This window comes from Eurypyga helias, unplaced genomic scaffold (assembly GCF_000690775.1).
Source record: "Eurypyga helias isolate BGI_N326 unplaced genomic scaffold, ASM69077v1 scaffold737, whole genome shotgun sequence".
NCBI classification, from domain to species: domain Eukaryota; kingdom Metazoa; phylum Chordata; class Aves; order Eurypygiformes; family Eurypygidae; genus Eurypyga; species Eurypyga helias.
The window spans coordinates 83,540-97,527 of record NW_010262144.1 but is presented as its reverse complement, the minus strand read 5'-3'; the positions used below and the strand labels follow the sequence as shown (position 1 = coordinate 97,527).

General features: G+C 44.7%; 1 protein-coding gene across 1 annotated transcript in view; it reads right to left on the bottom strand.

Moving 5' to 3' along the window:
• The window catches only part of LOC104512560 (catenin alpha-1-like), a 99,240-nt gene that overhangs the window by 18,546 nt on the left and 66,706 nt on the right, over positions 1 to 13,988 (bottom strand). Inside the window, exon 9 of the mRNA XM_010155592.1 lies at positions 8,415 to 8,507. Within this exon, the coding sequence (XP_010153894.1) occupies positions 8,415 to 8,507 (93 nt within the window). The remainder of the gene's footprint in view (positions 1 to 8,414; positions 8,508 to 13,988) is intronic.

Below are 13,988 nucleotides of genomic sequence, written 5' to 3'. Positions count from 1 at the left end.
TTCATGGGCAAATTATCCCAGACATGTCTCCCACAGCCGCCTGGGGTAGTGTCCCAGGATCACTGACAAGGCCCTGCAAAGGACCTATGCTCCCACATGATGCCCAGCACCCAGTGCAGAGTCACTGGTTTGTTTTCCAGCAGCTGCTTAGACAGTCGTGGGAAAAGGACAGGGAGACTGGATCTTAAACAGCCTAAGGTGTAGCAGGGCCATGATTCCTTTATTATCTAAAAAGGAACACTTGGGGGAGGGGGAAGGACTGATTAAAGTATACTCTTCCTTCTCCAAAAAAAACATGAAGCACTGGGGAATTATTTTAAAATATGAGTAACTCTTGCAGGAAGGAAATATATGTAGTTCAAAAAACAGTAAGAACAAGGCCAGACTACCTGAAATGTAGCCACTTCCATGTAAAACATTTGGCAATTTCAGGGAAATATTCCGTGTTTTAGAGCTTTACAAAACGCTGCCAGAGCACTGTGATCACAATGACTCACTGGAGTCGTACAAAGAAAAGAATCAAACAGGGACATTTTGAGACGATCCAGAAGGAAATGAAGCATGGCAGGAAAACACACTATTTTTATCGGTGCTTTGTTTCATGTAGCAATTGCAATGTTCAAGTCAGACAGCCCAACGCTCGATAACATAGTTCCAAGCGAGTTACTTGGAGTCGCTCTCCACCTCGCAGCTTCCCGCAGCAGCCAGAACTTGGCAACAGACGCCCGAGGTCGGGGAGGCCTGGGATTCAAGACTTGCAATTGATATCTCAACCTCTACCTCAAATGCTCTTCTCTCTTCCACGGGAAGAACCTGCTTTGTTTTTTTCTTTTTTTTTTCCCTCCAGTTTTCCCTGTTGAAACTAAAGATGACTGAATTATATAACCTTTGCAGGGCAGGAGGTTCCCTGAGGTTCCCCGGAGTCACTTCTGCCTGGGTTACAAGACTGCAACGACTTTGCCCAGGCGCTCTCTTAAAAAGCACAGCCATCGCAGGACAGAAGACCTCGGAACCTTAGATACAGATGTGGGTAAGTTAAAGCCACTGGGTCACGCAGAATTAATCTTCTTAGGCTCAATTTAGGATGGCTTCTAGCCATACCCTTCTAGCACCGCATCTGAAAGACTGACAGACCTCATTGCAGCCTTCCAGTGCCTGAAGGGGCTACAAGGGTGCTGGGAGAGGACTTTTTACAAGGGCAGGGAGTGACAGGACAAGGGGTAACGGGTTTAAATGGAAAGTGGGGAGGTTTAGATTAGATATCAGGGAGAAGTTCTTCCCGCAGAGGGTGGAGAGGCACTGGCACAGGTTGCCAGAGAAGCTGTGGATGCCCCATCCCTGGAAGTGTCCAAGGCCAGGCTGGATGAGGCTTGGAGCAACCTGGTCTAGTGGAAGGTGTCCCTGCCCATGGCAGGGGGTTGGAACTGGATGGGCTTTAAGGTCCCTTCCAACCCAAACCATTCTATGATTCTACGATTCTATGACAGAGGGTAGAAGAAAGCTCCTATACGCGGTGGTGGTCCGACAAAGAACAGCTTTGAACACGTGGCTGGCATGGCCGAAGGAAGAAACATCACTCGGGAGAAGAAAACTACCACCTGTTTATTTTGGATTGCAATCCCTACCTGTTGTACCTGAATAGTCTCAGCACACACAACATCTGTAAGCCATGGAACTATTTCAGTGGCCACAAGCACTTTCATCTCCTGCCTCAGTCCTTCCGCTAGCCACGTTTTGCTCTTTACAGGAGACTCTCCTTTCTGCAGCTGGTTTAGGTTTGCCCTGCTTCCTCTAGCATTGGGTTTGGGATGCTACTGTCCCACAGCAAGGAAGGAGTTTTTCAGTTTCACAAGCTCTGGAACACCCAGTCCTCTCTCCTGACTACGCACCTTTTCTTTACAACCAAAATATCTGCTGTTCCTAAGTAACTCACTTGAGGTCTGGTTTTAAATAAAGATCTTCATTTACCAGCTTTCTTGTGGCATTTGGGTAAAGAGTTGGAAAGCACCTCCAAGGCCTTCAAATCCAAAAGGGGTTTTGAACGTGTATTTCATATTTGTAAAAAAACCCACCCAACTAATAAAACAAGCACCCACCCACCCCTACCACAGCAGGGGCAGAGGAAAAAGGGACATGCTGAATGTGACCATCCGTTTTATTCTGGAGTGGGTGAGAGGGAGCTTGCCAAGCAGACAGCAGGAGCAGGTTTGCTTTGGGAAGAAGATCCAAGAGCAAGCAAGGGTAGAAGGAGCAATCTCAGCTTTGCCTTTTGGAGCAACCTCAGTGCAAGGCTGAGTGGAAGACATCTCTTAACCTGCCACAACGGTAATTGCACCACGCTGTGGCCCTTATTTGCTCTGTGTTATTGCTGCCTCACAGGGCACCCCCGTGATACAGGGGGTTAGCTGAAGGCAGAAGCAAAACCACAATTCTCAGATCAGAGCTTTCCAAACGGTCAACAAGTGCACCCCCGGCCTCACCACCAAAGCTGCTGTACCAGCTGAGCCCAGCCAGGCCTCTCCCCTCACTCAGGTGGATACGAACATCTGGTTTTCTGTATTAAAGAAAGCAGAGCTTGCTTACTGGCACTTTGTAAGAAGCTGCTTATAATTTAATTTTACACATGCCAGATGCCAAAGTTACCTCCAGCGCTCACCCTACCCATGTCTCCTTCCCTGCTCCTAATTGCATTTTGCTCTGATAGGAAAAAAAGGTTTGTAAGCAGGACATTTAAGTCGCTTCCAGTTACATCCAACCCCAGGTTTGCATCCACATGTCTAAGTGTGCTAACCCTCTACATACTTCAATACAGCAAAAAGCACTCTGCAGACTCTGATGAGCTGAAATGCCTGGAAGCAAAACATACAGAAGATTGTTCTGCACTTTCTCGAGCTGTAATGGCACTGACCAGCAAGTGTGCGGAGGCTGATGCACCAGGAGAAGGAGAAGTTTGCTTTGATTTCCAATACTTTGTTCTGATGTATAAAAGGCACTTTGAGCACTTTCCCCAAGTTATGCAGAGTGACCGCAGGCATCTCTGCGGAGATACTTCTTGCTGTTGTTACAGTGCTATAATGACCCACAGACACACACTTTCACTGGGATAACACAACCTTTTCTGGTTTAGCATACACTATTGTCAAAGCATTTACTATCTGCATATTGTGTGTAAATAATTGCCCTATCAACTTCCCCATATGTGGAAAAAGCATTTTCATTTGTAGCTGAGGACTGCTATCACAGTACCAGTCAATGCAGAAGCTGCAATAATTCTGATGCCATTTGTTTTGGTGTCTTTTTGTGTTGCTTCATTTTGCATTTCACTGACTTCAGATGCTGAAGCTTAGGGGGTTTCAGGGACTCTGTGTCTTTTCTAGAAGCCGTTCTGCTACTGCACTCCACAGATCATACTGTGCCTGCGATGAAAACACAGGATCCTCACACACTAACATACCTCTTTCTACAGAAGCAAATCCCTTTCTCCTATCTTTGCTTTTTTTTTAATACAGCAGTAACTGCTCGAGTTTCTCACATTGCTTGTTTGATGGCTGCTCCCATCCTTCTGCAAGCCTGCACGAGACAAAACTGCAACCCAAGTGTTAAGATTCTTTATGGAAGTATTTCTACTCAATGCCATAAAATGCTTCAAGCACCTGTAATTAAACAGTCTGGAGATAGATCTGCTAGTTAGTACGTTCAAAAAATTTGACAGTCTTTCAAAGAGAAGAAAAAAAGAGGACAATTGTTCAATATTAAGTCTTTACTGCCACAAAAATGAAGCTATCTCGTTCTGCAACAGCCCCCAGGGAACTGCCAGTAACTGGGGACTCAAGGAGGAGAGAAAGTCTGTGGCTCACGTTTGGGTTTGGTGGATTTGAGGGGGTGGAGTGGTGAGGGGGTTTTGTTTCTCTAAGATACTGCAACTTTTGAACACAGGTTTTCGTGGCATTTAGAACCTCTCCATGGGATTCGCTGTGTTTTGGTACTTTGGCTGTGGCAGTAGATGTGATCAGCATATGTAACCACCTGCCTCATCAGAAATCTATAAGCAGCAAATTGCTTTCCAAGCATTTCAAAATTGGAATGTAAAGATGTGGAACAGCAATTATTAAAACAAGATGTTAATATGAGAGCAGACAATCTCTTTTTATAAAACATGTAATTTAATCCACGAATTATCTGGAGTCTGTTTAATGGGCACCACTCACTTGACTATGCAGGGGACAGTGAGCTACGCCAAGCATGCTGCTGGCGCTAAGGCCGGTACGGAGGGAGCGTGGGAAGGACAGCAGACACTCTGCCTGGTGCGCTCCCAAGGTTTCTACGGAGGATGAGCTACCTGGACCAGCAGAGGAGAGCGCAGCCAGTACGAGCTCAGAGCGAGCCCTGCCTTACAGATGGGAGAACAGGTCCTGCGTGCCCACAGCGGGGAGGTGCAGGTCTACCCTGCCCCTGCAAGCCACTTCCCAGGAGACCATCGCTCTCAAGGGCAACGGGCTCCAGCCTTTGCTGGCAGAAGCAAACACCCAACCTGATGGAAATTCTAATCCTAATTTTCTGAAATTCCCAGCCTGACTGCAATTTGGTTAGAAGTCTATAGATGAACTTCACAGTGGCTTTAAAGAAGGAGAAAGTCAACACAGAGCTGGTAAAGCAGCCGCAAGTGACAGCAGACTGCCACATCAAGACGCTGGGGCAATACTCTTTCCTTTCAAGAGCTGTATTCGGACATTTTCACTGTTGCTTTCTAAACACCTACAGCTTGTATGATCAGAAACACTCCCATGGCTAAGCTCTCTTCTCAGACATCTTTAATTCAAAATACTGTTACAAAACAGCTTTCACAGGCTCCCAAAGCAAGCACTTCTTGGAAGCAGAACTCAGAAGGCAGAGTTACAAGTGAGGATCCAGGTTTTCGAGTCGAGATAAACAAAATCTTTCACTAATTTACCATTGGCAAGCTCTGTGTTTAGCAAGAAGGCAAAGAAAACTTTCCCACAGCACTCTGCTAGGCAAATGGAAGCACAGGCAACTATTCCAAGCATTTCACAGCAGTACTTTTCCATTCCATTATGAAAGACATCTTAAGCATTTTTTAAAAACATTTAACTGTAGTGATGGAGAACTTCTGTTCCTTCATCTCAACCCACCACAGACTGGCCTGTCTTCCCCCACCACCTAAGCAAGGGATGAAGGTGCAGGACTGCAGGTAACTCCTGCAGATGCTGGGCAAAGTTGTTTCACACTGATATACAGATTTACAGCAATACACACCCTCAAAAAACAAAGGGAGAATTCAGGCAGGCTTGTACATCAAGGCTTCATGAAGAAAAACACCAGTGACGTCCTAATGCTGCCTCATTTCTCCCCTGTAAACCCAGCCTCACACAAGTCAGCTGGCTGGCTACTACGGAGCATGCACAGCTCTTCCTAACAGTTCCTCCTGCACCATCAAAAGGGAGCTCTAAACGCCACATTAAGCCTTCAACTTCGCATTAATTTCTGCACTAATTGGCTGGGGACTCACAAACAGGAAGGATGATGTTACTCTTGAGGAAGAGCTGATTTTCAGTATCACAGCCACACTAAACAAATTTAACTGCTTGCTTTCACAAAGACTTGTCAGATGAGACATTTTCTGCATGTTGTTCTTCCTCAAAGATTACATTGCAAACCTGAGAACGGCTGAACCCGCAGGTGACATCGGCAATGACTGACTTGTCCGTACCAACAAAAACTCCTGAGTTTTCCCTAACCAGCTGAAGTGCGGCGTGTTCCTTGCTCCCGCTGCCGGCTCCAAGGAGCTAGCTATGGCAAGGGACCGCATAACCGCTCTCTCTGAGATACAGCTTTTGTAATTAACCCGACAGACTGATTTCTGCAGAAATCATTCTTTAACCAGGAGTTCCCTACTCCCAGAATGGCCGTTGCTCAGCTAAGCTACTTAAGAGGTTATCTGGGGAATTACTCAAGTGCATTAGATTTTGGTTTCAGCTTTTCAACCACAGCAATGCCTTGAATTTAATTTCATACATCATATTTCTGTGTGATATGGATACATTCACTTGAGTGTCAGAGACTATTGTAATTACTGATTGACTTGAATCTTCCCAAATCCAGCATCTTGCTGGAAAAATACCATCTAAGCAAAAAACCAAAAGTGAATAATGTTGGATTAAATCTGTATTTTATGTCTAATTCACACATTGGTTCAGCACAGCCACCTAAAAGGATTCAAGAAGCAGCTGCAAATCCCATCAGGAATAAACTGCAAAATAAACAGCTAATTGTCTAAAAAAGGAAAGAAAACCCCATTACGCTGTTCTTTCTATCAAGAAGCATTTAGAGATTCCACAGAATAATCAAAGTTTGGGGACTGTTCGGCAGTAGCGTTGAGAGGACGATGGCGTGCTGCCTCGCTCTGACTGGCATAAGAAACCTCTGTACTGTCAGGAGAAAACCCAGGCGCCATTTGTACCACAGTTTCGACAAGCGCCCTTACTTATCTCTCAGGATTCACATGTTTAAATACTCCTAGAGCATTAAAGAATCAACCAGAGAACATGTAATGTAATATAAAAGCACTCTTTCAAGCGCTATGAACAGCTATGGTGTCATTTACTAATCTCTTGGTGATGACCCTGAAATGAAGGCAAGACTGTGCAGCGGAGCAGCTGAAGTGCAGGCTTGGAAGTTCGGCTACGTGACCTCTGTAAAGCCAAAATCCATCAGTCATAGCCCTTGTCCCTTTATAGATAATCAAAGCTTCCAATGCAGGTTAAATGCATTAGCCATAATCCTCAAAGTCAAAGGTTAACAACTGCACTTCAGTAGATGTGACTGTTTGGCGACTATTGGCTGTGGTTTGTTAATTATTTCACGGTGACTGTCGTGGTGTTTATTTTATAAAGGAGTAGATTTATTTAAATAAACAGTTGTTGGAAAAGCAAAGATAGAAGAGGTCGAAAGACACACAATTCAGCAAGCAGGAGGGGAAAACACCCCCACAGACTTGGACAACTACCAGAAACATTTATATTCAAAGAAAACCTAACTTTCTTAAGATTATTATTTTCAAAAACATCAGCATGTTTGCAGCACCATGTATTAGACACCCATATTCTTGGAGATAACAAAAACCCCCCAAAATTACCGCCAGCCTAGTGGGTTACTTTAGGAAAAACAAGCCCTTACACAAGATAAGATGTATTTTTAAAAGCTTTTTCTTCCACATGCTTTGTTCCAACTGTAAAAATTGACCCCTGGCTTTAACCAGCCACACACACCACTTGGCTCAGATGTGGGAGGCAAAGAACTGCACAGTCGATGCAGCTGATCCACTGGCCCCAGGGTCTGATCCAGAAGTGGGAACCACAGAAGTCCACCCCTGGATGACAAAAGGCCTCCCACACAGTATTTAATGGTTTATGTTAAGGTGTCTATCTTCACCTATTTAATTGCACTGTTACTTAAAAGTAACAGAAGAGGTAACACAGCCCTGCTCTTCATACAACCTTCACCTATTCCCTCATAATTCTCCTCCTGCTGAGGCAGGTATAGGTGAACGTATCTCTCTCCCTTTTGACTGGTTTTGAAAGGACCAGCGTATGTAGGAAAACCCAAACAAATTCCAAATAATCCTGAGACAGTACACCTTATATTCATAAAATGCCATTTGAGCAATTTTTTGAGTACATATTTTCCATTAGCTCCCCATTACCAACAGCAGCTTAATTGTATGTCTTAGATCTGAATTTCCTGCGGCTTTAAAAAAATATGTATTACATGAGTTGACAGTGCACTCTAGCCTTCAGTGGTTCATCCAAGTATCTAGTTGTTGACATTTAAAACATCCGGGCTGTCAAAATGGAAACGGATAGTCTAGTGCTTATATAAACTTAATTTCCTTGTTTCCATTAAAAAGTTATTAATTAGAGGCAGTCTCAGCCAGGTTCAAACTCTTCACGCGTAGCCAGCTTCCTCTGATCCTACTCTATGGAGAAGATTTCTTGGTATGTTTATATTCTACTCAGACAAGTAATAATTGATCTATAATTCATCTCACAGCATGCACAGGAGCAGTAATGCCTTCACAAGCCATCTTCCTGCAACATGAACATGCACTGTAAACCACCCAAACTTCACTGGTTCCATTGTCTTGCAGGTTACTAAGCTACCCTGGCCAAATGAAATTAAGAGCTAGTACATAAAAAAGAGACCCATTCGCATCACTAATTACTTTGCCATGTAGTTTAAAGCTTCTGAGTCTTGATGCGTACACTGAATTCTATTAAGGAAAAAGTAAGTTCTGCAGAAAGTCCATGGACACCCACGAAGAGTGCAGAGCACGTACTAAGCAGGACCAGTTGCCCAGCTTATTAGGGTATGTCTCATGTCGTTACGCTCGTCATTACCTGGGGACACAGGGCTTCAAGCTGGCTGGCTGACATGCGAACCAATTTCACACCTTCTTCATTGTTCGAGATAGAACATGCCAAGTTAGCAACCTGTGTCAGAGGTGGGAGAAAACAAAACACAACTGTTACAACTAGGCTTTATTTCCCTTGGCAGGAAATTTTTCACCCACCCCCATCAGTAACCGCCATGAAATACATTTGCATTCATGCAGTCCTAACCAATTTTGAAACCACTAATGACACATAAAATCATAACACATCAGATCACAAAACTATAGTAATTCACGCGACAGACAGATCATTGTTACCACTGATTTGGTTAAGTTCTCTCCAGTAAAAGGTACAAGAGCATCATTGGCAGCACTTGAAGTTACAGTTAAAATGCCCATTCCCACTCAAGCGAGACAGCAGCAATTATACAATTAATTAGAAAAACCAATCCAGCTCCCATGCATCTGAGAATTAAGTCTTCTGATGTCCATAAGCATAGGGATGCTCCCTTTTTCTTGAAGCATTTCTGTATCCTACTGTGTTGCGTGTCAAGACAGAAGAACTTGGAGGCTTCTCAAGCAATTCAACTGTGCAAGCAGAGCAGCGGCACTGCCAAGCTCAGGCTGTTTTGCTGGCATCGCACACGCGCATCTCTGCGATGAGATACTGGTACCTCAATGCGTTGGCTTGAACTACTAATCTATGTACTTCTTATCTCGCCGAAGACTGCAGTATCAGGCAGGTGTTCCTCCAGCCCTCCCCTTGTGCCACGAGGCACCGAATAAAAACATTTGCTGGTACAGGTGATCTCGAAGATCCAGCCACAGTTGTCCAGAAATTAAATAGCATCTCACAATGCTAAAAATTTCACTCCAAAACCTTGACCCGCTACACAGCGGCATCCTTAACTAGGTCATCTTGAAACAGAGGACCTTTTGTAAACACCTGCCTTTCAAGAGCACACAGGAAGGGGACAGCACAGGATTTTTTGATAATTGAAGATATTCCTCATATCGGAGCTACTCTCAGGGGAAGGAGGGCTGAAGTGAGTTACATTTCTTAGTTGACAGGTGAATGACAAGCATGTATATTCTGAGCCATTTGAACACAGAAAGCTGTAAAAATAGCACAAACTGAGACGAACACTGAGTGCTGTCCTTTCAGAAACAGAGCAACCTGCAACAGAACTCCAGTCAACGTGCTGTAAAAGCATCGGTACAACCAGCAGATGCTCAGTAACACCAGCGAACCACATTTCTCCACGTACCTTCCTCTCTAAGCTGGGGAAATTCCATTCTCCCTTTAATTAAACTACCCTGTGCATTAGTATACAAGTCATTTTGAAGTGGTATCTGCAGCTATAACGCGTGCTTTTCACCCTCCCCGAGCCATTCCCTTACGACAGATGTTCCACACAGAATACATTACTGTCCCACAAACCGGCACCCGCCTGCCAATATACTTGCGCGGTGTTTTTCACCAATCCCAATTATTAACTTTGGGCCCCAAAACCACATTCCCATTGCAAAGCGCACAGCCTCTTCCTCTCTCCACTTCCAAAATCAAGTTACAAAGGATAAAAAGCCCAGGCCAAGAAGAGCTTTGTTTCCAACACTGAACACCCAAGTAAACAGATGCAACGGCATACATTTGGATGAAAACGAACTGAAGTTGAGAGAAAGACTATGCAGCAGTAACAAGCCACTGGAAACTCCCCCAGCTTTCAGGAATATTAGTGTCCTACTCCTCAACTTTCTTTTCCACCAGTGTTCGGAGACAAGACTTACTGCAACTCCTCCTCTTAACCTGTAAATCTTCAGTGGGTTGCGAGGTCGTGCAGCCCGCGCCCAGCTTAGCCAAGGCTCTCTGTCCCTCCTTTCTGTCACCACGCTCGCTGGTGTCCAGCACGGCTCCTCGCCGCACAGCACTGCCACCCAACACCTGTACTCCCGGTAACGCCCCAGCGAAAGGGATGTGACTTAGAACACAGCGGCTTTTTCCTGTGGGTTTTGCTGTGTCTCAGATCCCTAGTTCACAGCAAGCTGCAGTATATTATGCTTCTGTTTAGAGGCTCGAAAAAATCAGAAGACAGTAAGATGCCATGATTTAAAAGTCAGATAAAGATTTTGCTGTTGTTTTAAGCACAGGTCATATTTTTGAGAAACACCAGTTTGCCAATATTTTTTATGGTCCATATTTTGATGTCGTTTCTGCCTCCGCGGCAGTAGTTACAATCTCTAGGAGCTGGAAGAACACAAAGCTCTATTGAGTAGGGGCTGAATAAAAGCGACATTGAAGCACTACAGAATCAGCCTCTCCGATATCTGGAGATGTTGTGCTCTCTCTCAAGCCAAGTGTGATGAATCAAGCGCACAGAAACCCCGCTCTGTCTGAATACAGAGAGGCAAAGAAGTTCATAATTGAGTGTCCCCGCCATGGTACGATGAAATTTTGCTTTTTTGCACAGTCATTTTTGAACAGTCATTTTTCTCCTGAATACCTCACTGATGGCAATTCTTCTTTAGAAATTGCCCGACTGGGCCTGCCAACCTTTATGAAAGAAGTGTGTGTGCTTCCCTGACTGAGGGTCTTTGGCAGTTTAAGACAATCCAACCGTTGGCTGCCGCATCCCATCCCACTGCCGCGTCTCCAAATCTCAACACTTCATTTCAGCACGCTCATCCAAAAGGAAGCTATTTGCTTCAGTGGGTTAGTTTCTCTGCCAGTTGAGCACACAAACTTCCCAGCAAACTATCTGCTGAACATCAGAGCAAAGCAGGGATGCGGCAGCAGCGGAGACGACTTCCGAGTGCTGCAGGACACGGCCCTAAATTCACAGCAAACCAGCGTTTACTGCTCCCGTGGGAAGGCTCTGTCAGACTATTGGAAAACACTCACAAACCTCTTAAAATCTGAAATCCAAGAGGAGCTGTGTCAACTAATTAATCAAGCTGTAAATGACATTACAATGAAGTATTTTAAATTGTCATTAATTACCAGGTGCTCTATAGCACGAATTCTGAAGTTGCGAGAACCAGCTGAGGCAGATGGTTAATATGATTATGAAATCTAATTTTAAAGGTATCTGAAAGAACCCATCATCAATAACTCCTGTCTGTAGAGGACAGGGTACTGCTGGCAGTCACTTGATAGGTATACATATTACATAGGATTTTGCAGCCAAGACAAAGTTCAACTATGGCCAAATTTGGTTTAAAGCATGCAGAGCACTTGGAAACCATACTTCTTGAAAACTTTCAAATAATTTGCTTGAGCACCTCAAGCAAACAAAAATTCCCCTTAAATCAAATGCAAATCCGACACTTTCTCCACGACTCCAACGACGTAGCTGACTGACACAGTAAGTGGTCAGACTTGATTTAGAAAGAACACTTGTGCTCGAGAGGAAAACAGCAATTGAATTCCCGCTGCATTTGTTCATTCTTACCATTCAATATCATCAAGCCCCTTTACATAAGCACTACTGGCACAGGCACCAAAGGAGACCAAAAATCGCAAATAATGTAATCAGCCATAACGAGCCACCTCTTGAAATAAGTTAAAAATACACAGGGAATGAAGAGAGACCAGAGAAACGAGACTGAAGCTGTTCAGAGACCCCTCGCAGCACTGACAGACCATTTAAAACCATCTTTTGGCTGCAGTCTCAAGGCTCTCCGTTCGGAGCATGCAACACTGGCCCAGAGAGGGCTTTGTGTGTCCCAAAAGGCAGATGGACCCAAAGCAGCTGCCGAGGGTTAGATAAATGAGCATAAAGTTCCCCGCCGTGACAAATGCACCGAGCGGCAGGGGAAGTGCACAGGAACAACCATTTCTACAAACTGAGCTCATGAGCTGGTGCCAAGTAAAACTCAAAGGTGGACAAACTCATCTGGTTTTGTGCACTGATCCGTTTTGGAAACTCAAACCTGTGTGGTAGCAACGATGAGAGTCCCGCAAGGTGAGACGATGCCTTCGGAGGAGGCATTACTTACCTGGTTCCTGCAGGAGGTAGGCACCATCGCAGTGCAAAGGGCCAATCGGAAAGCGCTAGTAGCAGGAAGGTATAATTCCAGTATGAAAAAACATATTGCACCATCTGTCACAGAGCAATTCCATCTCCACTTCTAGTTATTCTGATTCTTCAGCATCTACTAGTTTTAAATCAGGGAAAAATCTTGACATTTCTAAAGCGGCTTTTCCTCCATTAGAGACAATTTGCCAGCCTATGTTTGTGTTGTCAGCTGCTGCACACAACTGCCTTCTCTGACAATAGCCAGTCTTCACCCTTCTCATCTGAAATAAACTTTGGATTTTATTTTTTTTTTAAACTTGAAATTTGTTCACATAATAAATAAGGAGCCGCGTCTTCCAGCAATTCAAAGACTACAACCACCTCAACTACACAAGCCTGGGGTCATCATTAAGCTTCTTAAATCACACTGTCGAAAATAATCAAGAAATACCGCTACAGCTTTGTACTTGTTAAACTTTCCCTTTGCACTGACATCCCAGCTTCGGCAGAGGGGTTACTTTACATGGAACTGTTTATTAAAGGGCTGACAAACTGCTTTTTAAATAAGAGAAAAAAGCAACTCCAATCCCCTTAAACTTACTTTTTCAAGGATTTCAAAGGCTGACACTGAAAGTTTGTATTAAAGCCCTTGCTCTGTGCACCTGGACTGACTTCAGAGGAGCAACGCCAAGTTTCTTCTCCTCGTTCACAGGTCCTGTTTTTAGGACAGCTTCTTCAGTCAACTATGCAAAGCCCTCCTAAATGGGTGCTGGAGGCAATCATCCAGCAGTGCCGTAATCCAAAGGCGGCTCTGTAATGTGTTTATTGTTACATAATTTAAATTTGTCAGAGCTGCCTCTGCCACGCAGCATTGTTATAAATAAGGATTATATATCGCCATGCGGGAGATAAACATACGCTAATTGAATTCTAAGAGCCTGACTATGCTCATTTGAAACTGTGGTCACAAAGGCAGCATCGCAGAGGTAAGAGTTTTCAGAGGGTCTTCTGATTGAAAAACCTTGTAGTTTAACATTAACCAGTATCCTCGCATAACTGAGAGGAAAGGCCACGGAGATGCTCAGAGGGCTGGAGCCCCTCTGCCATGGGGACAGGCTGAGAGAGTTGGGCTTGTTCAGCCTGGAGAAGAGAAGGCTCCGGGGAGACCTTATAGCACCTTCCAGTGCCTGAAGGGGCTACAAGGAAGCTAGGGGGGACTTTTTACAAGGGCCTGTAGTGACAGGACCAGGGGGAACGGGGTTAAATGGAAAGTGGGGAGGTTTAGGTCAGATATCAGGAAGAAGTTCTTACCGGGGAGGGTGGTGAGGCACTGGGACAGGTTGCCCAGAGAAGCTGTGGATGCCCCATCCCTGGAAGTGTCCAAGGCCAGGCTGGATGAGGCTTGGAGCAACCTGGTCTAGTGGAAGGTGTCCCTGCCCATGGCAGGGAGTTGGAACTAGATGGTCTTTGAGGTCCCTCCAACCCAAACCATTCTATGGTTCTATGAGCTGATGCTCGCAAACCCTCACGCAAAAATAACAAAACCACACTCATTGATACACAGG